The 24,928-nt window shown below is 37.2% G+C and overlaps 1 protein-coding gene across 3 annotated transcripts; it reads left to right on the top strand.

Moving 5' to 3' along the window:
• Positions 1-204: 204 nt before the first annotated feature.
• LOC146553098 (uncharacterized) lies at positions 205-9,793 on the top strand. Of its 3 annotated transcripts, none has more exons than XM_085255720.1 (6): positions 205-4,451; positions 4,612-4,742; positions 4,835-4,874; positions 5,147-5,165; positions 6,189-6,800; positions 6,887-9,793. In XM_085255720.1, exons 1-2 carry the CDS (start codon positions 348-350, stop codon positions 4,720-4,722), a joined length of 4,215 nt encoding a protein of 1,404 aa, XP_085111846.1. In that variant the 5' UTR covers positions 205-347; the 3' UTR covers positions 4,723-4,742; positions 4,835-4,874; positions 5,147-5,165; positions 6,189-6,800; positions 6,887-9,793. The 3 variants fall into 3 exon arrangements, with proteins under 3 accessions (XP_085111846.1, XP_085111845.1, XP_085111844.1); XM_085255719.1 differs by having other exon boundaries at positions 4,612-4,874; positions 4,956-5,165; positions 6,129-6,800; positions 6,887-7,109; positions 7,198-9,793; XM_085255718.1 differs by having other exon boundaries at positions 4,612-4,874.
• Positions 9,794-24,928: the final 15,135 nt, after the last annotated feature.

Below are 24,928 nucleotides of genomic sequence, written 5' to 3'. Positions count from 1 at the left end.
CTGGTAAATTTGTTCATGTGTGTGACGAAGCATGTCATGATCACTGCAGCTTTCCTGTTGAGAGAAAAAAGGAGTATATCTGTCACACGTGTCACAGTTCCCTCAAAAGTGGACGCATGCCAAGACTTGCTGCTGTCAACGGTTTAGAACTGCAGGATATTCCAGCTGAACTGTGCGATCTCAACATTCTGGAGAGACATCTGATTGCCAAATGCATACCATTTGCTAAGATTATTCCACTTCCAAAGGGCAGACAGAGACTCATACGTGGTAATGTGGTGTGTGTACCATCTGAAGTCCAACAAACAGTTGACAGTTTACCGAGGATCAGAAGCCAATCACAGATCATGAGGATAAAGCTGAAAAGACGACTGTGCTACAAAGGCCATCAGCTGTTCCAGACTGTCACCTGGTCTAAACTCATTCAAGCCCTGCGTAAACTCAAACAAATTCATCCACAGTACACAGATATTATTATCAGAGATGATGCATTGCTTTGTGATCCAACGTTACCTGATGATGACAGCAGTGATGAAGCCAGCATGGGAAGTGATGATTATGATGAAGCAGATTTAATGGAAATTGACAACTATGAAAAAGATGCCCTTTTGTGCGAAAGTGAGTCTGAAAGTGACCAAGCTATTAATATGCAATCCTGTGATGAACAACCAGAGGAACAAAATCCAGATGAACCAGAAAGTGATTTGAACAATGGAGGTTTTGCTCTAGAAAGTTGTCTGCAGCCTGTAGACATTTCAGAAGAGATTCTCTGTTTCACTGATAACACATATTGTGTGGCTCCTGCAGAAAGAAACAATCCTGTTAGCTTCTTCAGAACTCCTCATTTGGAAGCCATGGCATTTCCTGTGCAGTTTCCTACCGGTCAGAATACACTGGATGAAAAGAGACTTCTTAAACTCACACCAAGTGCTTACTTCAAGTCAAGGCTTTTCAACATTGATGCAAGATTTGCTAAAGACACAAATTACCTGTTTTTCTCACAGTTTGTCACTGAAATACATTTGGCTAATTCCAGCATGACAATACAGCTAAGGAAAGGTAAAACTATGACCAAAGATGGACGCAAAATCACATCGGGAATGTTACAAAGTAAGACAGAAGTAGAGAAGCTGGTAAGAAATAAAGATGCAATCAGATTTATGCAGCCACTCAGAGGAACTCCAGCTTACTGGCAGAAAACTACCAAAGATTTATTCAGTATGATTCGTCAAATAGGAACACCTCAGTTCTTTGTCACTTTCTCTGCTGCTGAGATGAGATGGCCTGAAGTGATTCAAGCAATAAAGAGACAGCAAGGTGAAGAGGTTGATTTTGAAGCCCTGGACTGGTCAGAAAAGTGTGAAATTCTAAGATCAAATCCAGTAACCACCATGCGGATGTTTGATAAGCGTGTTGAGGCTTTGTTCAGAGATTTGCTTTTTTCTCCTGCACAGCCCCTTGGTGAGATCATTGATTACTTTTACAGAGTTGAGTTCCAGCACAGAGGTAGTCCGCATATACACATGTTGCTGTGGATTCGAGAAAAGGTAGAAGCAGATGTGGATGATGACCAAACTGTCTGTGACTTTGTGGACAGATACATCTCAGCTCAACTCCCTGATCCAGAAAAACAACCTGAACTGCACAAAAAAGTCTCTGAACTACAAAAGCACAGCAAGAACCACACAAAGACATGCTTTAAGAGTGTGAACTCTGGTTGTAGATTTGGGTTTCCAAAACCACCATCCACAAGAACAATGATTGTGAGACAGGATGAGGATTCAGACACTGAAGCTGCAAAAGCCAAACTCAGACCTTTGTTGAACCTGCTGAAGGAACCTGAAGCTGCTTCCCTCACCATAGAGCAGATTCTGTCACGATGCAACTTGACAATGAATGAGTATGAACAATGCCTCCAGAACATAAACAAGAAAACAGCTCTGATTCTGAAACGTGACCCAAAGGACTGTTGGATCAACAATTACAACCCAGATCTGCTTGAAGCCTGGAACTCTAATTTAGATGTCTCATTCATTTTGAATGCCTATTCATGTATAGAATACCTCTGTAAATATATAACAAAGAAAGAATCTGGCCTCTCTGAATACCTGAAGACAGTTATCGATAACTCTGATAAGAACACCGTCAATGAATGTGATGAAATGAGAGCTGTGATGCAGGCTTACTCAAAAAAGAGAGAGATCAGCGCACAGGAGTGTGTGACTCGAGTCTGTGGCCTAAAAATGAAAAAATGTTCCCGCAGTGTTGTATTTGTACCAACAGATGATAACCCAGTAAAAATGAGTCGGCCCATGAGCTTCCTGGAAAGCACAACACATGACAGCTGTAATATTTGGATGACAAGTTTGAGTGATAAATACAAATGCAGACCTGAGACCCCAGAATATGAGGAAATGTCGCTGGCTGATTTTGCTGCCCTGTGCCGGTTGGTGAGTGGTCCAAATGAAGGAAAAGATGTGCTTCCTCTTCTAAACCAGCTTGGATTTGTACAAAGGCGAAAGAATGATAAACCAGCTATAATCAGGTATTACCACTGTTCACAGGAAAAAGATCCTGAGCAATATTATGGTCGACTGTTGAGACTTTACCTTCCACACAGATCAGAGCAGGAACTGAAACCACAATGTTTCCAAACCTATCAGTCCTTCTACAACTCGGGTTTTGTGCGACTTCCATGTTCAGACCACAGTGAGTCTGTGAAACGGATTGTGAAAAGAAATAAAGACAAGTATGAGAAGAACTCTGAGGATATTGAGAGTGCACTGGAAGAGTTTGAACAAAATAGGGATGTTGTGATCGATGAATGGTGTAATCTTGCTCCTGAATCTGAAGTTGTGAGGCTGCAATGTGATGAGAATCTTCCTGAGAGACATTCTGATGATGAGAACGAACAGGAGAATGTTCCCGACTACAGTCGTCAGTCTGATGCTGTAACAGAGATCAGAGCCATCAGAGAACAACCTGCAGTAGATCCAGCCGTGGTACGTGTAATGTATCAGAATCTGAACCAGAAGCAGGCCTGCGTGTTCTATACTATAAGAGACTGGTGTATTCAGCGAGTTTGTGGTTTGAACCCAGATCCATTTTTCTTCTATATCAACGGTGGTGCAGGAACTGGAAAGTCACATCTGATTAAATGTATTCACTCTGAAGCATCAAAGATCCTGAGCAGACTGCCTGCTAATGCAGAAGAAGCTGACATATCAAATCCAACTGTTTTACTTACTTCATTTACCGGGACAGCAGCTTTTTCTATCAATGGCTCTACATTACATTCTCTACTGAAACTACCCAGGAGTCTGAAACCACCCATTCAAGGACTTGGTAACCAACTGGATGAAGTCAGATCTGAGCTGATGAATGCAGAAATTATTGTTATTGATGAGATTTCAATGGTTTCAAAACCCCTTTTTGCCTATGTGGATGCAAGACTGAAACAAATCAAAGGCACTCAGAGACCTTTTGGTGGAATGTCAGTTTTAGCTGTTGGAGATTTTTACCAGCTGCCACCAGTGCGACAGTCTAAACCTCTCTGCGTTTACGATCCAGAACAGATTGACCTATGGCAGGAACATTTTCAGATGATCACTCTAACCGAGATCATGCGTCAGAAAGATGATGTGGCCTTTGCAGAGATGCTGAACAGGATTAGAGTGAAAGAAAAGACGGATGAGCTTTCTCAGTGCGACAGAGATTTGTTGTCACAGGCTGTGACTGCACCAGAAGAATGTCCAACTGAGGTCTTACACATTTATGCCACCAACAAGAATGTGGAATCCCATAACACAGATACCCTGAAGAAGCTTCATTCAAACATCATAATCATCACTGCAGACGATTTCCAGAAGGATAAACGTACAGGCAGAATGGAACGAAGAGACAAACCATTTACAGGTGGGAGAAATGATTTACCTGACACTCTGAATGTTGCTGAAGGAGCTCGAGTCATGCTGACCAGAAACTTGGACACACTAAACGGTTTAGTCAACGGTGCTTTTGGTATACTGGTAAAGGTGGTGAGATCTGAAAATGATGGACACATAATCAAACTGGGGCTCAGAATGGACAACCGGCAGCCTATGAGACACAACCGCAGTGCTAATGCAGCATCTGATGATCTGGTTTACATTGAGAGAGCAGAGGAGAGTCTGAAGTTTAAAGGAGCGGTACGCAGACAGTTTCCTGTAAAGCTAGCATTTGCCTGCACAATTCACAAAACTCAGGGTCTTACAACACAGACAGCTGTAGTTTCAATGAAGAACATTTTTGAACCAGGTATGGCTTATGTTGCTCTCAGCAGGGTGACGTCTCTCAGTGGACTCTATTTGCAGGACTTGGATGAGAAAAAGATTTACTCCAATCCCGAGGTAACTGCAGCACTCCAAACCATGAGACAAGCCAGCGTTGAGGAAATGATGCCTCTTCTTCAGGTCAGAGAAACAGCCAGCAGACTTGACACTCTTACACTGATCCATCACAATACGGAGGGTTTGCCATCTCACATCAGTGACACCAAGAGTCATCATGAAATGTGTTTAGCAGATGTTTTGTGTCTCACAGAGTCTCACCTCCAAGGCTCCTTTGTTGCAGACAGTCTTCATTTGGATGGCTACACCATGTTCAAACGCAACAGACATGTGTCCTACACAAACTTTCCTCACATGGCCAGCAGAAGTGGTGGTGGAGTTGTTGTGTATTTGAGGAATCATTTTCAGGTTCAGGTAAAACAGTATCTGCATAATGTCACTGATCTTGAGTTTTTAGTGTTGAAGGTTCAGGCTCCATTCCCTGCACTCATTGCTGTTGTGTACAGACCCCCTGACTACAGTTTGACACCATTCATGCAAAACCTGGTAAGTCTTTTAGATTCCCTTGAAATAATGGACTGTCACCCAATCATTGTGTGTGGAGATTTTAATGAGAACCACTTGCAGAGTGGAAGAAAACAGATTCTGGAGCAGTTTCAGTCGAGAGGGTATTCACAGCTGATCACTTCTGCCACTACAGACAAGAACACCCTGCTTGACCTCATTTTTATTTCTCAGCCAGATCAATGTCTCCATTCCGGTGTTCTGAGATCATACTACAGTTACCACAACCCTGTGTTTTGTGTCCTGTCCTCGAGCCAATCATGAAGTCGTCTGGTGAGTTTTGAAACAATTACAGATCATGTTTGTTACAGAGTTTACTGATTGTAGAGTATGAAAAATATTTTTCATTGGAAAAAATTGTCTTCCCTACTCTGTCTGTAAGAAGACCCTTTCTTATTGCAATGTTATTAATCATGTCACCAAATCATGGCTGTACTTCATGCAGAGCCGGGAGATCTGCTTTCTGTTATCATGCACCTCAGATCTGAAATATACTGCATTAAACGGACATAATTTATTTTTTATTCTCATGTTTTAAATGACTAAATCTACTTATACATTTTTTCAGGGATGTTAATTGTCATCTCCTTTTTTGATACTTTTTTTACTCTGACGTATGTATCTCAACAAACGAGATCTTCCCCTCCAAGATGCTTTCAAATATGAAATAGTAAATAAATAAATCACAGATAAATGCAGGTATTTATTATGGGTCACATGAATAAATACAGACAATTATATTTTCTTGATTATAGTAAATTTTGTAGAATCAAATGTTTTTTGGATGAATGAGGTTTTGCTTATCATGTTTTACAGGTAAAAAATGTTAAAAGTTTTAAACTATCTTTAGGCTACCAGAGATGTCTATAATTATACATTATGTAGAGAAAAACATTTTCACAGCTTACAGAATTTGTATAAAAACTGATTTAGAAGTACATGGAAAGTTTCTGCATCAATTTTCTGACTTGGCCTTTATCCGGGTGGGTTTGGGTTTGGGTGGATAAAGGCCAAGTCAGAATTCTCTGAGCAGCTGGAAAAAGCTGCTAATAAACAAAGACATCAGAAAGCGGGGGCTTTAGGTGTAGCCCCCGCTTTCTGACGCACTAATTAGATTTAGTAACTGACACCCCATACCAGCATTATATAGACACTTGGGGGCTGAGATGGGTGGGTGGGGAGGGGGGGTGGGTGGTGTTAAAAGCACTTTATGTTTTGTAGATGTATTTTTTTCAGACAGGGCACACACAGTCCTGTTTCCTTTGTGGGAAAACCTTCAAACTTCACCATCCTCAGCTGAAACAACAACATCTTAACACCATCTTCATGAACTGCTGAGCCAAACCTGATCCATCAGTGCTGGACTGCACAGATAACTACATGCCACACAGAGACTGCTGTTTTATGAACTGCCATACCAGTATGTCTTCAATGGAGAAGATGACACACCCATCACCTGACCTCCTGCCTGATCTGGAGACCATCATGATGCTGCCACACTACACACCTCTGAGACCATGAATGATGACTCCTACTGAGGAAACTGTATTTCCTGTCAGAGATACTCAGTGATCCTCAGAGCAGAGAGAGGTATGATTCTTTATCTTTGATAAAAAATGTCAGTGTTTTTAATTCAATTAATTAATTAAAATCCTGTTTAGTGCATAAATAATTCCACACTCAAATGATTATACTTGTTGACACTTTTTGAGTTTTAATTCACATTATGGATTACAAATCTATGCTTTTTCTACTCTGTCTCTCTGTGCAGGTATTGCTGTCTTCTGAGTTCTTCAGTGTCCCAACTGAGACATTCAAACCTCATTGCAGAGCTCATGTCTTTCCTCACCATCATGTGAGTGTGAGATTGCTCTGGATTCTGGTTATGTGGCCTGCAGCACCTATAAGGTATTTCAACATTGTTCATTGCATAACTTATTTGTAGTTTTTAGGCCTTAACACAAATAAAATGTTCCTTTTTCTGTATTTTTTAGAACAAGCTCATCCAGTGTGCCTGCATTCCAGCTTCTTAGACTCTACTCAAGTGGACAGAGTATCAGTGTTTGGCCACTCTTACAGACACCGACTTCTGTCAACTCACTGCTACTGATCAGGCACCTGACTCCAGGAAGACAGAGGGCTGCAAGCCTGTCATCGTTTCCAGTGTGGCTTTGTATTCTTGGGGTAGCATCAGATTTTTCCCACAAATATTCAAAGGTAACACTTATTTTAAGCGTAGTTATTAAGTCAAAAGTCTTCCCTTGTGTTAATTTTATTTTTTTTATTTGTTTTTGTTTTCTTTTAGATTTATGTGCAGTGATCGGATGTGGTGGAGCTTTGTTAACTGTGTGGAAAACATCTGTTTGTGATGATATTTACAATGAGGCTTTAAGGTGACAGTTTCCATGTAATTTCAATCCTTTTACTAAGCAAAAACATGTTTGCAATTAACATATTTTTTTTCAGTTTTGTCTTTTGGATTTATGGTTAACATTCCTCTGTGACAGCAAATACTAAACTGGTCCAAGTAACCAGCATATCATTGGTCAAAGGCAAAAAGGACCACATGTCACGCTAGCAATGAATTATTGACTGTGTTTGTGTCATCAGATTTAACTAACAATATCAGACATATGAAACTGAACTCTGGATTAATGTGCAGATTTTTTTTGTGTTTTTTTTTATTGTTGAATAATTATTTTGTAGAACAAACCCAATCTATTTACCCAAACAATGTAACTTGTTTGGGTAAATAGTGGATTAATATATCTAAGTCTATAAGTATAGCAAGCTGAATTCATACAGACACACAGCTCTAAATCCTGGATTGTAGGATGTACAAAAATGATCATGTGATTATTATGGACATTTAAATAACTATATCTATTGAACCATTACATGTATTCTTTTTAGAAATTACACAATCTCAAAATGTGAAAAAAGAAAGTGTTTAAGAGAAAAAATAATGTGTGTTTGTATGAATCCTGCCTTAGTATGGGGTGTCAGTAACTACATTAGTATAGAGTAGGTCTAACAGTGGTTTTCCACATCTGCTCTAATACAGCGGTCCCCAAACTTTTTTGCGCCATGGACCGGTTTATGCCCGACAATATTTTCATGGACCGGCCTTTAAGGTGTCGCGGATAAATATAACAAAATAAAACTAGTACCGGTACCGAAAAAAAGAAAATTTATTCATAACACACGTCAAAAGACCCAGGAAAACCGAGTTAACGATAAAAACGATAACAAAATAACGCTGAAAACCGATAAAAACCCTGAAAACGATACATTTCACACCTGAGCCTCATCTCTCGCGGCCCGGTACCAAACGACTCACGGACCGGTACCGGTCCGAGGCCCGGGGGTTGGGGACCGCTGCTGTAATATATATAGATAATGGGTCAGACATATAAAGTCATTTTGAAAAGTTCATAAAGGTCATTTATATGTGTTCCTCTTTATCATTTTATATCAGGTCAAACAGCTGACTTGAGTTTTGATCAGAGTAGAACCATGACATTCATGCTAATGGTTCTACTGTTTACAGTTACTTTATGATGGATTTCACCCTGGTCACAGCACTATGTGAAAAGCTGTTAGAGGTAAAGTTAAGCCAATTAATACCTCATCATAAGTCACTCTCTAACGCAAAGCAGTGATTATTTTTCACTGTAATTTATTCCACAACGATGTTCTTTATTTGATCCTTGTTTCTTTAAATATGCAAATCGATTGTTCAGCTGTGTGACTCTCCACACTTCAAATATATCACAATGTGGACTTCATTTTGACAGTATTTTGTAGATTGGTACCATATTTATCATCAAATCAGGAAACTGTAAACTAATTGAAAAAATTAAGCTTATGAAAATTTTAATGTGGCATAGGAACATGTTGTTTATCCTTGCCAAATGGTATTTACACAAAACTCCAGCAAATCAGAGGATATATTTTTGTCTCTCACTTGCTATATATGTGTATATTTTTGCAGTTAATAGCCTATCATGTGTCTGCGCATCTTAGGGCCATAAACATAAACATGGCAAACAAGGATATGTTCACAATTCCAACAGATGCTTCAATTGTTTGTATAGATTTTAGATCAATTTGATTTGCATTTTCTATTAATATTTTTCTGTTTGTCCCAAATGGTATTTTTATTTCTTTATGCCATTATTGTAATCATTGGAAACAACTGAGTAAATATTTTGTATCATATGTTTCTAAAAATATTTGAATGTTCTACTTTTCTACTACTGGTTTTCTACTTTCTAAACTTTCTGCCACTTTTTGGCATTTCAATAACATTATTTTTGGGTGTTTTAATCTCTGACCGCAGCATCTTGTGCATTTATTACCTAAATGTTGTTTGTGTGGGTCTTGCCTTTGTTATGTTTTTTTGCCATTTTTAGATTTCACCAGCTGTGCAAACTCGCAATTTTACCTTGGTTTTGTTCCACATTAGTTTATCTGCCGGCACGTTTTCTTCCTTTTCTAATGTTTTTGGTAATTTTTCACAGTTAAACAAGTAACTTTGAGGTTACTTCAGCATTTTCAGCTGTTATCTGTTGACAGTTTTGCCTAATTATTACATTTCTGCAAATTTCTAGCAGTTCTGATAAGTTGTAATATTTCTGCCAAGTTTTTAATTTTCTACTAAATTATATTATTCCTGCTAGGTTACACTACTTTTGTTTGTTATGTTATGTTAAGTTATGTTATTCTAAATTATTGCATTTCTGCTAAGTTATTACATTTTTCTTAACTTGATATTGTTCTGCAAAGTTATTAAAATTTCAGCAACTTTTTAAACACTGACTTTGATTTCTTCAGCTTCTTCAGCTATTTTCAACTATTTTCAGCAGACAGCTTCAGCTTTACAGTTTCCTCTAAGTGATTGCAGTTCTGCTAAGTTATTACATTTTAGCAAAGTTCTTTTGCTTCTGCAAAGTTTTTACAATTTCTGCAACTTTTCAGCTTTTTCAGCTACTTTTTGCAGACAGCTTCAGCTTTAAGCATCCACACTGCATTTTCGCAGGAAATGCAAATTTTTCTAGTTGTGTGGATGCTTAAGCATCCACACTATTGAGTTCCTGTTTCTCTTTATTGTGTGGATGCTTAAGCATCCACACTATTGAGTTCCTGTTTCTCTTTATTCTTTATTGTGTGGATGCTTTAAGCATCCACACTATTGAGTTCCTTCTTGATGTTTCCGTACACTTTTCGCCGTGGATCTACTTCCACAATTTTTGTGCTATTTTCACCGTTCAAATTTTAAACTATTCTGCTATTTCTGCTAATGACGGCTATGTCTTTTGGTATTTTTCACTATTATACTTTTTAAAATATTAAGCTTTTTTCCTTTAATTTGAAATGAATGGGAAACTTCTGCAATTCTGCTAAAATTTGCTTGTTTTTGAAACTTAACTACTTCCTCATATTTTCACATAGAGCAACCATTCAAACTTTAAAATGTTCTCAAATTATTGGGCTATTCAGGTATAAATCAGCTTTTTCAAATCTTTTACCGTTTTACTTTTATGCCTCTTAAAGTTTTCAGTTGCAAAATTGTGATTTTTCACAAAATACATGCGTTGTTATGGTTGCTATGCTCTTGGCTTCCAGTGTGCCACTGAAGGTTTTGCAGTCTTCTCTTCATGTCCGAACAACTTCTTGCTACTTGCTCAATTTTCACTCAACTTCCACAAATTATACATCAAAACTTAGGTATTTTTGCTGGCTTTCAGGAAATGTCACCATCATTGTTGTGGGACTTATAGAATGTTTGCAAATCTCCTCAGACCAACACAAAGTCGGAAAACTCTCCATAGAAAGTCAATGGAGAGTTTGTTCAAAATCACCGCTTGATTTCTGTAATGAGAGGCATATTCGAATCGTCATATCTCCTTAACAAAACAAAGTTAAGACATGAGGCTTGTCCCAGTATATCTTCAGACACTCCTAACACTCACAATTCAAGAATTTCTTTCTCACCTATTACCGTTCTGAAATGAGTTAGACTTGTTTGAGGGTAGCAAATTCGTCCTTCGCTCAGATTTCTTCAGATTTCAAACTCTGGAAATGAACCACTTTTTTCTCTCGTCATAACTTTTTGTTGGATTTCCACAGAGACCTGAAAATTTCCATGACTGTTCACCAAATCCTGCTGTCTCTTATGGTGAAAGAATGATATCGATGCTCCAAATAGATTTAGAGTTACAAAGCGTTGTTTGAGGGCAGGTCAAGGCATTTTTTGCTTTGCTCTACTCAGTTATGGTGCATTACCAGTCAAATATCTTTAATAATTCATATTTTAATGATAAATTGTTAACACTTTAAGATTCCCCCATCTCTTCTGAACAAAACGGTGTAAGAATGACCGTTCTAGCCCCTACGGTTAGGAAATTATGGTCATTTGTTTGAGGGGAGTCATCACTATGAGAAATAGACTGTGCAATAATCCTGTGTCTCTCAGTGCTGCGTGCACCTGTTTTGGCGGGAAAAAGTACACAGCCTCTCTGATTGGTGGATTCAAATTCAGCAGCTCCCAGGCTGCTTGACTGAGCTAGAAACTTGCTTCTCTCTCCGTGTGTGTGTGTGTGTGAGTGTGTGAGTGAGTGAGTGTGTGTGTGTGTGTGTGAGACAGAGAGAGAGAGAGAGAGAGAGACCCTCTTTAGGGCAGCATCTCATTGTTGGAAAAAAAAATAGAATATATTCAGACTGGTTGACTGGCATAGACCCTCCGTGTGTCTCTCTCTCTGTGCATTTGTGTATACATATTTGAGTTTGTGTGTATCTGTTGGCTGTTCCTTCTTGTTTTTTAAATTTATTTTCTGCTAAGTTATTCCATTTTAGCAAAGTTCCTTTGCTTCTGCAAAGTTTTTACAATTTCTGCAACTTTTCAGCTTTTTCAGCTAGTTTTTGCAGACAGCTTCAGCTTTAAAGCATCCACACTGCATTTTCGCAGGAAATGCAAATTTTTCTAGTTGTGTGGATGCTTTAAGCATCCACACTATTGAGTTCCTGTTTCTCTTTATTCTTTATTATTATTCTTCAAGTTGCTCGTTTTTCGTCCGCTAACTACTTCCACAATTTTTGTGCTATTTTCACCGTTCAAATTTTAAACTATTCTGCTATTTCTGCTAATGTGTGCTATGACTTTTGGTATTTTCTGCTATTATACTTTTTAAAATATTAAGCTTTTTTCCTTTAATTTGTCCCATTGAAATGAATGGGAAACTTCTGCAAACTTCTGGAATTCTGCTAAATTTTGCTTGTTTTTGAAACTTAACTACTTCCTCATACTTTCGCCTAGAAAAACCATTCAAACTTTAAAATGTTCACAAATTATTGGGCTATTCATGTATGATTCAGCTTTTTCAAATCTTTTACCGTTTTACTTTTATGCCTCTTAAAGTTTTCAGTTGCAAAATTGTGATTTTTCACAAAATACATGCGTTGTTATGGTTGCTATGCTCTTGGCTTCCAGTGTGCCACTGAAGGTTTTGCAATTTTCACTTCATGTCCGAACAACTTCCTGCTACTTACTCAATTTTCACTCAACTTCCACAAATTATACATCAAAACATAGGTATTTTTGCTGGCTTTCAGAAAATGTCACCATCATTGTTGTGGGATTTATAGAGTTTTTGCAAATCTCCTCAGACTAACACAAGGTCAGAAAACTCTCCATATAAAGTGAATGGAGAGCTTGTTCAAAATCACCGCTGGATTTCTGTAATGAGAGGCATATTCGAATCGTCATATCTCCTTAACGAAGCAAAGTTAAGACATGAGGCTTGTCCCCGAATATCTTCAGACACCCCTGACGCTCACAATTCAAGAATTTCTTTCTCACCTATTACCGTTCTGAAATGAGTTGGACTTGTTTGAGGGTAGGAAATTCGTCCTTCGCTCAGATTTCTTCAGATTTCAAACTCTGGAAATGAACCACTTTTTTCTCTCGTCATAACTTTTTGTTGGATTTCCACAGAGACCTGAAAATTTCCATGATTGTTCACCAAAGCCTGCTGTCTCTTACGGTGAAAGAATGATATCGATACTCCAAATAGATTTCGAGTTAGAAAGCGTTGTTTGAGGGCAAGTCAAGGCAGTTTTTGCTTCGCTCTACTCAGTTATGGTGCATTACAAGTCAAATATCTTTAATAATTCATATTTTAATGATAAATTGTAAACACTGGAAGATTCCCCCATCTCTTCTGAACAAAACGGTGTAAGAATGACCGCTCTAGCCCCTACGGTTTGGAAATTATGGTCATTTGTTTGAGGGGAGTCCTCACTATGAGAAATAGGCTGCAATAATCCTGTGCCTCTCTGTGCTGCGTGTGTAAAAAGAGGCACATGTTTTGGCGGGAAAAAGTACACAGGCTCTCTGATTGGTGGATTCAAATTCAGCAGCTCCCAGGCTGACCTAGAAACTTACTTCTCTCTCCCTGTGCATTTTTTTGCTGATTTTTTCATTTAACAAGTATATTTGAGGGACCCTCAGCATGTTCAGCATTTTTTCAGCTGTCCATTTTGCTTTTCCAATTTTTCTGTTTAACTTATTACTATTGTGCTAAATAATACTATTTCTGCTATTTTATAAGATTTGTGCCTAATATAGTATTTCTGCTAAATTACAATATTTCTGCTTTTTATACTATTTGTGCTAAAACATAGTATTTCTACTAAATGTAGTATTTATGCTTAATCATACTATTTCTGCTTTTTATGGGATTTGTGCCTAATATAGTATTTCTGCTTTTTATAGGATTTTTGCTCAAACATAGTATTTCTACTAAATGTAGTATTTATGCTTAATCATACTATTTCTGCTTTTTATGGGATTTGTGCCTAATATAGTATTTCTGCTTTTTATAGGATTTTTGCTCAAACATAGTATTTCTACTAAATGTAGTGTTTATGCTTAATCATCCTATTTCTGCTTTTTATAGGATTTGTGCTTAATATAGTATTTCTGCTAAATTATAGTATTTCTGCTTTTTATAGTATTTGTGCTAAAACATAGTATTTCTACTAAATGTAGTATTTATGCTTAATCATAGTATTTCTATATATTTCTGCCAGGTCCCCAGGCAGCCAATCCTCTGTGAGGACTGAGAAATTCAAATTTTCAAATCAGGGCCTGCACGGCTTCCCAGCCAATCATATATGTGTCCTGAGGCATTCAAATTTGCATATTGGGGCCTTCATGGCTTCTAAGCCAGCCAATCATATCTGAGGGCTGAGGAATTCAAATCCATAAATCAGGGCCTGCACGGCTTCCCAGCCAGCCAATCATGTATGTGGGCTCCAGGTATTCAAATTTGCATATTGGGGAATTCGTGGCTTCTAAGTCAACAAGTCATCCATGTCATATATCTCTAAAAATTCATATTTTAATGATAAATTGTCAACACTTGAAGATTCCCCCATCTCTTCTGAACAAAACGGTGTAAGAATGACCGCTCTAGCCCCTATGGTTAGGAAATTATGGTCATTTGTTTGAGGGGAATCCTCACTATGTGAAATAAACTGAAAGAAGCAGGTCTATGTCTCTGTGCTGCGTGTGTAAAAAGATGCACCTGTTTTGGCGGGAAAACGTAAACAGCCTCTCTGATTGGTGGATTCAAATTCAGCAGCACCCAGGCTGACCTAGAAACTTACTTCTCTCTCCCTGTGTGTGTGTGTGTGTGTGTGTGTGTGTGTGTGTGTGTGTGTGTGTGTGTGTGTGTTTAGTGGGAGAGAGAGGACCCTGCCCTTATTTGACAGCATGTCATTGTAGGATTTAAATTGAACATAGTTAGACTGGTTGACTGGATTAGAGCCTGTGTTTGTGTGTCCCTCTGTGCATTTGTGTTTCAATAAGTTATTACTATTCTGCTAAATCATAGTATTTCTGGTACTTTTCGGTACTTGTGCTAAATACAGTATTTCTGCTAAATCATACTATTTCTGCTTTTCATAGGATTTATGCCTAATATAGTATTTCTGCTAAATTATAGTATTTCTGCTTTTTATAGGATTTGTGCCTAACATAGTATTTCTGCTAAATTATAGTATTTCTGCTTTTTATAGGATTTGTGCCTAACATAATATTTCTGCTAAATTATAGTATTTCTGCTTTTTATACTATTTGTTCTAAATTATAGTATTTCTGCTTTTTATAGGATTTGTGCTTAATATAGTATTTCTGCTAAATTATAGTTTTTCTTCTTTTTATAATATTTGTGCTAAAACATAGTATTTGTACTAAATGTAGTATTTATGCTTAATAATAGTATTTCTATATATTTCTGCCAGGTCCCCAGGCAGCCAATCCTCTGTGAGGACTGAGACATTCAAATTTTCAAATCAGGGCCTGCACAGTTTCCCAGCCAATCAAATAAGTGTCCTGAGGCATTCAAATTTGCATATTGGGGCCTTCGTGGCTTCTAAGCCAGCCAATCATATCTGAGGGCTGAGGAATTCAAATCCACAAATCAGGGCCTGCACGGCTTCCCAGCCAGCCAATCACATATGTGTTCTCAGGCATTCAAATTTGCATATTGGGGAATTCGTGGCTTCTAAGTCAACAAGTCATCCATGTCATATATCTCTAAAAATTCATATTTTAATATTAAATTGTCAACACTTGAAGATTCCCCCATCTCTTCTGAACAAAACGGTGTAAGAATGACCGTTCTAGCCCCTACGGTTAGGAAATTACGGTCATTTGTTTGAGGGGAGTCGTCACTATGAGAAATAGACTGCAAAAATCCTGTGTCTCTCTGTGCTGCTGCGTGTGTAAACAGATGCACCTGTTTTGGTGGGGAAAAGTGCACAGCCTCTCTGATTGGTTGATTCAAATTCACCAGCTCCCAGGCTGACCTAGAAACTTACTTCTCTCTCCCTGTGTGTGTGTGTGTGTGTGTGTGTGTGTGTGTGTGTGTGTGTGTGTGTGTGAGAGAGAGAGAGAGAGAGAGAGAGAGGCTTTTAATGGGATGATCTCATTCTAAGATTTAAATTCAATATATTTAGACTGGTTGACTGAATTGGATCTTGTGTGTGGGTCTCTCTGTGCATGTGTGTTTCCTCATGTGTACATATTTGTGATTGTGTGGCTGTAATAATTTTTTTTGCAGATTTTTGTCATTTAACAAGTATATTTGAGGGACCCTCAGCATGTTCAGCATTTTTTCAGCTGTCCATTTTGCTTTTCCAATTTTTCTGTTTAACTTATTACTATTGTGCTAAATCATACTATTTCTGCTATTTTAGAAGATTTGTGCTTAATATAGTATTTCTGCTAAATGTAGTATTTATGCTTAATCATACTATTTCTGCTTTTCATAGTATTTGTGCTTAATATAGTATTTCTGCTAAATTTAGTATTTCTGATTAACGACCTGAAAATTAAGACCTGAAAATTTCCATGATTGTTCACCAAAGCCTGCTGTCTCTTACGGTGAAAGAATGATATCGATACTCCAAATAGATTTAGAGTTAGAAAGTGTTGTTTGAGGGCAAGTCAAGGCAGTTTTTGCTTCGCTCTACTCAGTTATGGTGCATTAGAAGTAAGATATCTTTAATAATTCATATTTTAATGATAAATTGTTAACACTGGAAGATTCCCCCATCTCTTCTGAACAAAACGGTGTAAGAATGACCGCTCTAGCCCCTACGGTTAGGAAATTATGGTCATTTGTTTGAGGGGAGTCCTCACTATGAGAAATAGGCTGCAATAATCCTGTGCCTCTCTGTGCTGCGTGTGTAAAAAGATGCACCTGTTTTGGCGGGAAAACGTAAACAGCCACTCTGATTGGTGGATTTAAATTCGGCAGCTCTCTCCCTCTGTGTCTGTCTGTGTGTGTGTGTGTGTGTGTGTGTGTGTGTGTGTGTGTTTAGTGGGAGAGAGAGGACCCTGCCCTTATTTGGCAGCATGTCATTGTAGGATTTAAATTGAATATAGTTAGACTGGTTGACTGGATTAGAGCCTGTGTTTGTGTGTCCCTCTGTGCATTTGTGTTTCAATATGCCTCCATATTTGTAATTTTGTAAGTTATTACTATTCTGCTAAATCATAGTATTTCTGGTACTTTTCGGTACTTGTGCTAAATACAGTATTTCTGCTAAATCATACTATTTCTGCTTTTCATAAGATTTGTGCCTAATATAGTATTTCTGCTAAATTATAGTATTTATTCTTTTTATAGGATTTGTGCCTAACATAGTATTTCTGCTAAATTATAGTATTTCTGCTTTTTATACTATTTGTGCCTAATATAGTATTTCTGCTTTTTATAGGATTTGTGCCTAATATAGTATTTCTGCTTTTTATAGGATTTGTGCCTAATATAGTATTTCTGCTTTTTATAGGATTTGTGCCTAATATAGTATTTCTGCTTTTTATAGGATTTGTGCCTAATATAGTATTTCTGCTTTTTATAGGATTTGTGCTTAATATAGTATTTCTGCTAAATTATAGTATTTCTGCTTTTTATAGTATTTGTGCTAAAACATAGTATTTCTACTAAATGTAGTATTTATGCTTAATCATAGTATTTCTATATATTTCTGCCAGGTCCCCAGGCAGCCAATCCTCTGTGAGGACTGAGAAATTCAAATTTTCAAATCAGGGCCTGCACGGCTTCCCAGCCAATCATATATGTGTCCTGAGGCATTCAAATTTGCATATTGGGGCCTTCATGGCTTCTAAGCCAGCCAATCATATCTGAGGGCTGAGGAATTCAAATCCACAAATCAGGGCCTGCACAGCTTCCCAGCCAGCCAATCATGTATGTGGGCTCCAGGTATTCAAATTTGCATATTGGGGAATTCGTGGCTTCTAAGTCAACAAGTCATCCATGTCATATATCTCTAAAAATTCATATTTTAATGATAAATTGTCAACACTTGAAGATTCCCCCATCTCTTCTGAACAAAACGGTGTAAGAATGACCGCTCTAGCCCCTATGGTTAGGAAATTATGGTCATTTGTTTGAGGGGAATCCTCACTATGTGAAATAAACTGAAAGAAGCAGGTCTATGTCTCTGTGCTGCGTGTGTAAAAAGATGCACCTGTTTTGGCGGGAAAACGTAAACAGCCTCTCTGATTGGTGGATTCAAATTCAGCAGCACCCAGGCTGACCTAGAAACTTACTTCTCTCTCCCTGTGTGTGTGTGTGTGTGTGTGTGTGTGTGTGTGTGTGTGTGTGTGTTTAGTGGGAGAGAGAGGACCCTGCCCTTATTTGACAGCATGTCATTGTAGGATTTAAATTGAACATAGTTAGACTGGTTGACTGGATTAGAGCCTGTGTTTGTGTGTCCCTCTGTGCATTTGTGTTTCAATAAGTTATTACTATTCTGCTAAATCATAGTATTTCTGGTACTTTTCGGTACTTGTGCTAAATACAGTATTTCTGCTAAATCATACTATTTCTGCTTTTCATAGGATTTATGCCTAATATAGTATTTCTGCTAAATTATAGTATTTCTGCTTTTTATAGGATTTGTGCCTAACATAGTATTTCTGCTAAATTATAGTATTTCTGCTTTTTATAGGATTTGTGCCTAACATAATATTTCTGCTAAATTATAGTATTTCTGCTTTTTATACTATTTGTTCTAAATTATAGTATTTCTGCTTTTTATAGGATTTGTGCTTAATATAGTATTTCTGCTAAATTATAGTTTTTCTTCTTTTTATAATATTTGTGCTAAAACATAGTATTTGTACTAAATGTAGTATTTATGCTTAATAATAGTATTTCTATATATTTCTGCCAGGTCCCCAGGCAGCCAATCCTCTGTGAGGACTGAGACATTCAAATTTTCAAATCAGGGCCTGCACAGTTTCCCAGCCAATCAAATAAGTGTCCTGAGGCATTCAAATTTGCATATTGGGGCCTTCGTGGCTTCTAAGCCAGCCAATCATATCTGAGGGCTGAGGAATTCAAATCCACAAATCAGGGCCTGCACGGCTTCCCAGCCAGCCAATCACATATGTGGTCTCAGGCATTCAAATTTGCATATTGGGGAATTCGTGGCTTCTAAGTCAACAAGTCATCCATGTCATATATCTCTAAAAATTCATATTTTAATATTAAATTGTCAACACTTGAAGATTCCCCCATCTCTTCTGAACAAAACGGTGTAAGAATGACCGTTCTAGCCCCTACGGTTAGGAAATTACGGTCATTTGTTTGAGGGGAGTCATCACTATGAGAAATAGACTGCAAAAATCCTGTGTCTCTCTGTGCTGCTGCGTGTGTAAACAGATGCACCTGTTTTGGTGGGGAAAAGTGCACAGCCTCTCTGATTGGTTGATTCAAATTCACCAGCTCCCAGGCTGACCTAGAAACTTACTTCTCTCTCCCTGTGTGTGTGTGTGTGTGTGTGTGTGTGTGTGTGTGTGTGTGTGTGTGAGAGAGAGAGAGAGAGAGAGAGAGAGAGGCTTTTAATGGGATGATCTCATTCTAAGATTTAAATTCAATATATTTAGACTGGTTGACTGAATTGGATCTTGTGTGTGGGTCTCTCTGTGCATGTGTGTTTCCTCATGTGTACATATTTGTGATTGTGTGGCTGTAATAATTTTTTTTGCAGATTTTTGTCATTTAACAAGTATATTTGAGGGACCCTCAGCATGTTCAGCATTTTTTCAGCTGTCCATTTTGCTTTTCCAATTTTTCTGTTTAACTTATTACTATTGTGCTAAATCATACTATTTCTGCTATTTTAGAAGATTTGTGCTTAATATAGTATTTCTGCTAAATGTAGTATTTATGCTTAATCATACTATTTCTGCTTTTCATAGTATTTGTGCTTAATATAGTATTTCTGCTAAATTTAGTATTTCTGATTAATTATAGTTTTTCTACTAAATCATAGTACAGTATTTCTGCTTTTTATGGGATTTGTGCTAAAACAAAGTATTTCTACTAAATGTAGTATTTGTGCTTAATCATACCATTTCTGCTTTTTATAGGATTTGTGCTTAATATAGTATTTCTGCTAAATTATAGTATTTCTGCCAAATTATAATATTTGTGCTAAAACATAGTCTCAATTTAAAATTACAATATTCATAGTTCATCACAGTGTCTCTGGTAAATCACAATATTTCTGCTCTGTTGTACTATTTTTCTAAATCATAGTGTTTCTGTAATGTTTAAGTATTTTTGGCTAAATATATTCTTTCTGTTATCTTATACTATTTCTCCTAAATTCTTGTATTTTTGAGAAGTTATCATGTTTCTGGTAAGTTACAATATTTCTGCTAAATTCTGCTATGCTATTTCTGCCAAGTATTATGTTTCCTCTAAGATATTGCAGTTCTGCTAAGTTATTCCATTTTAGCAAACTTCTTTTGCTTCTGCAAAGTTTTTACAATTTCTGCAACTTTTCAGCTTTTTCAGCTACTTTTTGCATACAGCTTCAGCTTTAAGCATCCACACTGCATTTTCGCAGGAAATGCAAATTTTTCTAGTTATTATTCTAGTTGCTTCCGTACACTTTTTGGCACTTAACTACTTCCACAATTTTCAGCCGATTTTCACCGTTCAAATTTTAAACTATTCTGCTATTTCTGCTAATGTGCGCTATGACTTTTAGTATTTTTTGCTATTATACTTTTTAAAATATTAAGCTTTTTTCCTTTAATTTGTCCCATTGAAATGAATGGGAAACTTCAGCAATTCTGCTAAAATTTGCTTGTTTTTGAAACTTAACTACTTCCTCATATTTTCACCTAGAACAACCATTCAAACTTTAAAATGTTCACAAATTATTGGGCTATTCAGGTATGATTCAGCTTTTTCAAATCTTTTACTGTTTTACTTTTATGCCTCTTAAAGTTTTGAGTTGCAAAATTGTGATTTTTCACAAAATACATGTGTTGTTATGGTTGCTATGCTCTTGGCTTCCAGTGTGCCACTGAAGGTTTTGCAATTTTCACTTCATGTCTGAACAACTTCCTGCTACTTGCTCAATTTTCACTCAACTTCCACAAATTATACATCAAAACGTAGGTATTTTTGCTGGCTTTCAGAAAATGTCACTATCATTGTTGTGGGATTTATAGAATTTTTGCAAATCTCCTCAGACTAACACAAGGTCAGAAAACTCTCCATATAAAGTGAATGGAGAGCTTGTTCAAAATCACCGCTGGATTTCTGTAATGAGAGGCATATTCGAATCGTCATATCTCCTTAACGAAGCGACTTTAAGACATGAGGCTTGTCCCCGAATATCTTCAGACACCCCTGACGCTCACAATTCAAGAATTTCTTTCTCACCTATTACCGTTCTGAAATGAGTTGGACTTGTTTGAGGGTAGGAAATTCGTCCTTCGCTCAGATTTCTTCAGATTTCAAACTGTGGAAATGAACCACTTTTTTCTCTCGTCATAACTTTTTGTTGGATTTCCACAGAGACCTGAAAATTTCCATGATTGTTCACCAAAGCCTGCTGTCTCTTACGGTGAAAGAATGATATCGATACTCCAAATAGATTTCGAGTTAAAAAGCGTTGTTTGAGGGCAAGTCAAGGCAGTTTTTGCTTCGCTCTACTCAGTTATGGTGCATTACAAGTCAAATATCTTTAATAATTCATATTTTAATGATAAATTGTAAACACTGGAAGATTCCCCCATCTCTTCTGAACAAAACGGTGTAAGAATGACCGCTCTAGCCCCTACGGTTTGGAAATTATGGTCATTTGTTTGAGGGGAGTCCTCACTATGAGAAATAGGCTGCAATAATCCTGTGCCTCTCTGTGCTGCGTGTGTAAAAAGAGGCACATGTTTTGGCGGGAAAAAGTACACAGGCTCTCTGATTGGTGGATTCAAATTCAGCAGCTCCCAGGCTGACCTAGAAACTTACTTCTCTCTCCCTGTGCATGTTTTTGCTGATTTTTTCATTTAACAAGTATATTTGAGGGACCCTCAGCATGTTCAGCATTTTTTCAGCTGTCCATTTTGCTTTTCAAATTTTTCTGTTTAACTTATTACTATTGTGCTAAATAATACTATTTCTGCTATTTTATAAGATTTGTGCCTAATATAGTATTTCTGCTAAATTACAATATTTCTGCTTTTTATACTATTTGTGCTAAAACATAGTATTTCTACTAAATGTAGTGTTTATGCTTAATCATCCTATTTCTGCTTTTTATAGGATTTGTGCTTAATATAGTATTTCTGCTAAATTATAGTATTTCTGCTTTTTATAGTATTTGTGCTAAAACATAGTATTTCTACTAAATGTAGTATTTATGCTTAATCATAGTATTTCTATATATTTCTGCCAGGTCCCCAGGCAGCCAATCCTCTGTGAGGACTGAGAAATTCAAATTTTCAAATCAGGGCCTGCACGGCTTCCCAGCCAATCATATATGTGTCCTGAGGCATTCAAATTTGCATATTGGGGCCTTCATGGCTTCTAAGCCAGCCAATCATATCTGAGGGCTGAGGAATTCAAATCCACAAATCAGGGCCTGCACAACTTCCCAGCCAGCCAATCATGTATGTGGGCTCCAGGTATTCAAATTTGCATATTGGGGAATTCGTGGCTTCTAAGTCAACAAGTCATCCATGTCATATATCTCTAAAAATTCATATTTTAATGATAAATTGTCAACACTTGAAGATTCCCCCATCTCTTCTGAACAAAACGGTGTAAGAATGACCGCTCTAGCCCCTATGGTTAGGAAATTATGGTCATTTGTTTGAGGGGAATCCTCACTATGTGAAATAAACTGAAAGAAGCAGGTCTATGTCTCTGTGCTGCGTGTGTAAAAAGATGCACCTGTTTTGGCGGGAAAACGTAAACAGCCTCTCTGATTGGTGGATTCAAATTCAGCAGCTCCCAGGCTGACCTAGAAACTTAGTCCTCTCTCCCTGTGTGTGTGTGTGTGTGTGTGTGTGTGTGTGTGTGTGTGTGTGTGTGTGTTTAGTGGGAGAGAGAGGACCCTGCCCTTATTTGACAGCATGTCATTGTAGGATTTAAATTGAACATAGTTAGACTGGTTGACTGGATTAGAGCCTGTGTTTGTGTGTCCCTCTGTGCATTTGTGTTTCAATAAGTTATTACTATTCTGCTAAATCATAGTATTTCTGGTACTTTTCGGTACTTGTGCTAAATACAGTATTTCTGCTAAATCATACTATTTCTGCTTTTCAAAGGATTTATGCCTAATATAGTATTTCTGCTAAATTATAGTATTTCTGCTTTTTATAGGATTTGTGCCTAACATAGTATTTCTGCTAAATTATAGTATTTCTGCTTTTTATAGGATTTGTGCCTAACATAGTATTTCTGCTAAATTATAGTATTTCTGCTTTTTATACTATTTGTTCTAAATTATAGTATTTCTGCTTTTTATAGGATTTGTGCTTAATATAGTATTTCTGCTAAATTATAGTTTTTCTTCTTTTTATAGTATTTGTGCTAAAACATAGTATTTCTACTAAATGTAGTATTTCTATATATTTCTGCCAGGTCCCCAGGCAGCCAATCCTCTGTGAGGACTGAGACATTCAAATTTTCAAATCAGGGCCTGCACAGTTTCCCAGCCAATCAAATAAGTGTCCTGAGGCATTCAAATTTGCATATTGGGGCCTTCGTGGCTTCTAAGCCAGCCAATCATATCTGAGGGCTGAGGAATTCAAATCCACAAATCAGGGCCTGCACGGCTTCCCAGCCAGCCAATCACATATGTGGTCTCAGGCATTCAAATTTGCATATTGGGGAATTCGTGGCTTCTAAGTCAACAAGTCATCCATGTCATATATCTCTAAAAATTCATATTTTAATATTAAATTGTCAACACTTGAAGATTCCCCCATCTCTTCTGAACAAAACGGTGTAAGAATGACCGTTCTAGCCCCTACGGTTAGGAAATTACGGTCATTTGTTTGAGGGGAGTCGTCACTATGAGAAATAGACTGCAAAAATCCTGTGTCTCTCTGTGCTGCTGCGTGTGTAAACAGATGCACCTGTTTTGGTGGGGAAAAGTGCACAGCCTCTCTGATTGGTGTATTCAAATTCACCAGCTCCCAGGCTGACCTAGAAACTTACTTCTCTCTCCCTGTGTGTGTGTATGTGTGTGTGTGTGTGTGTGTGTGTGTGTGTGTGTGTGTGTTTGTGTGTGTGTGTGACAGAGAGAGAGAGAGAGAGAGAGAGAAAGCCTTTTAATGGGATGATCCCATTGTAAGATTCAAATTCAATATATTTAGACTGGTTGACTGAATTGGATCTTGTGTGTGTGTCTCTCTGTGCATGTGTGTTTCCTCATGTGTACATATTTGTAATTGTGTGGCAGTCATAAATTTTTTTGCTGATTTTTGTCATTTAACAAGTATATTTGAGGGAACCTCAGCATGTTCAGCATTTTTTCAGCTGTCCATTTTGCTTTTCCAATTTTTCTGTTTAACTTATTACTATTGTGCTAAATCACACTATTTCTGCTATTTTATAAGATTTGTGCTTAATATACTATTTCTGCTTTTATAGGATTTGTGCTTAATATAGTATTTCTGCTAAATTTAGTATTTCTGATTAATTATAGTCTTTCTACTAAATCATAGTACAGTATTTCTGCTTTTTATGGGATTTGTGCTAAAACAAAGTATTTCTACTAAATGTAGTATTTATGCTTAATCATACCATTTCTGCTTTTTATAGGATTTGTGCTTAATATAGTATTTCTGCTAAATTATAGTATTTCTGCCAAATTATAATATTTGTGCTAAAACATAGTCTTAATTTAAAATTACAATATTCATAGTTCATCACAGTGTCTCTGGTAAATCACAATATTTCTGCTCTGTTGTACTATTTTTCTAAATCATAGTGTTTCTGTAATGTTTAAGTATTTTTGGCTAAATATATTCTTTCTGTTATCTTATACTATTTCTCCTAAATTCTTGTATTTTTGAGAAGTTATCATGTTTCTGGTAAGTTACAATATTTCTGCTAAATTCTGCTATGCTATTGTATTTCTGCCAAGTATTATGTTTCCTCTAAGATATTGCAGTTCTGCTAAGTTAT

This window comes from Mchenga conophoros, linkage group LG18 (genome assembly GCF_057382185.1).
Source record: "Mchenga conophoros isolate Kocher_MC1m ecotype Shallow Benthic linkage group LG18, M_conophoros_male_GT1.1, whole genome shotgun sequence".
Taxonomy (NCBI): domain Eukaryota; kingdom Metazoa; phylum Chordata; class Actinopteri; order Cichliformes; family Cichlidae; genus Mchenga; species Mchenga conophoros.
Note: the sequence above shows the minus strand (reverse complement) of the source record. Positions and strands in the feature narration are given on the sequence as shown.

Coding starts and splice junctions, on each gene's coding strand:
- LOC146553098 (XM_085255720.1), top strand. CDS start 348: ATGAGGATAAAGCTGAAAAGACGACTGTGCTACAAAGGCCATCAGCTG. Junction 4,452..4,611: donor AAATGATGCCTCTTCTTCAG/GTCAGAGAAACA, acceptor CCTTTGTTGCAG/ACAGTCTTCATTTGGATGGC.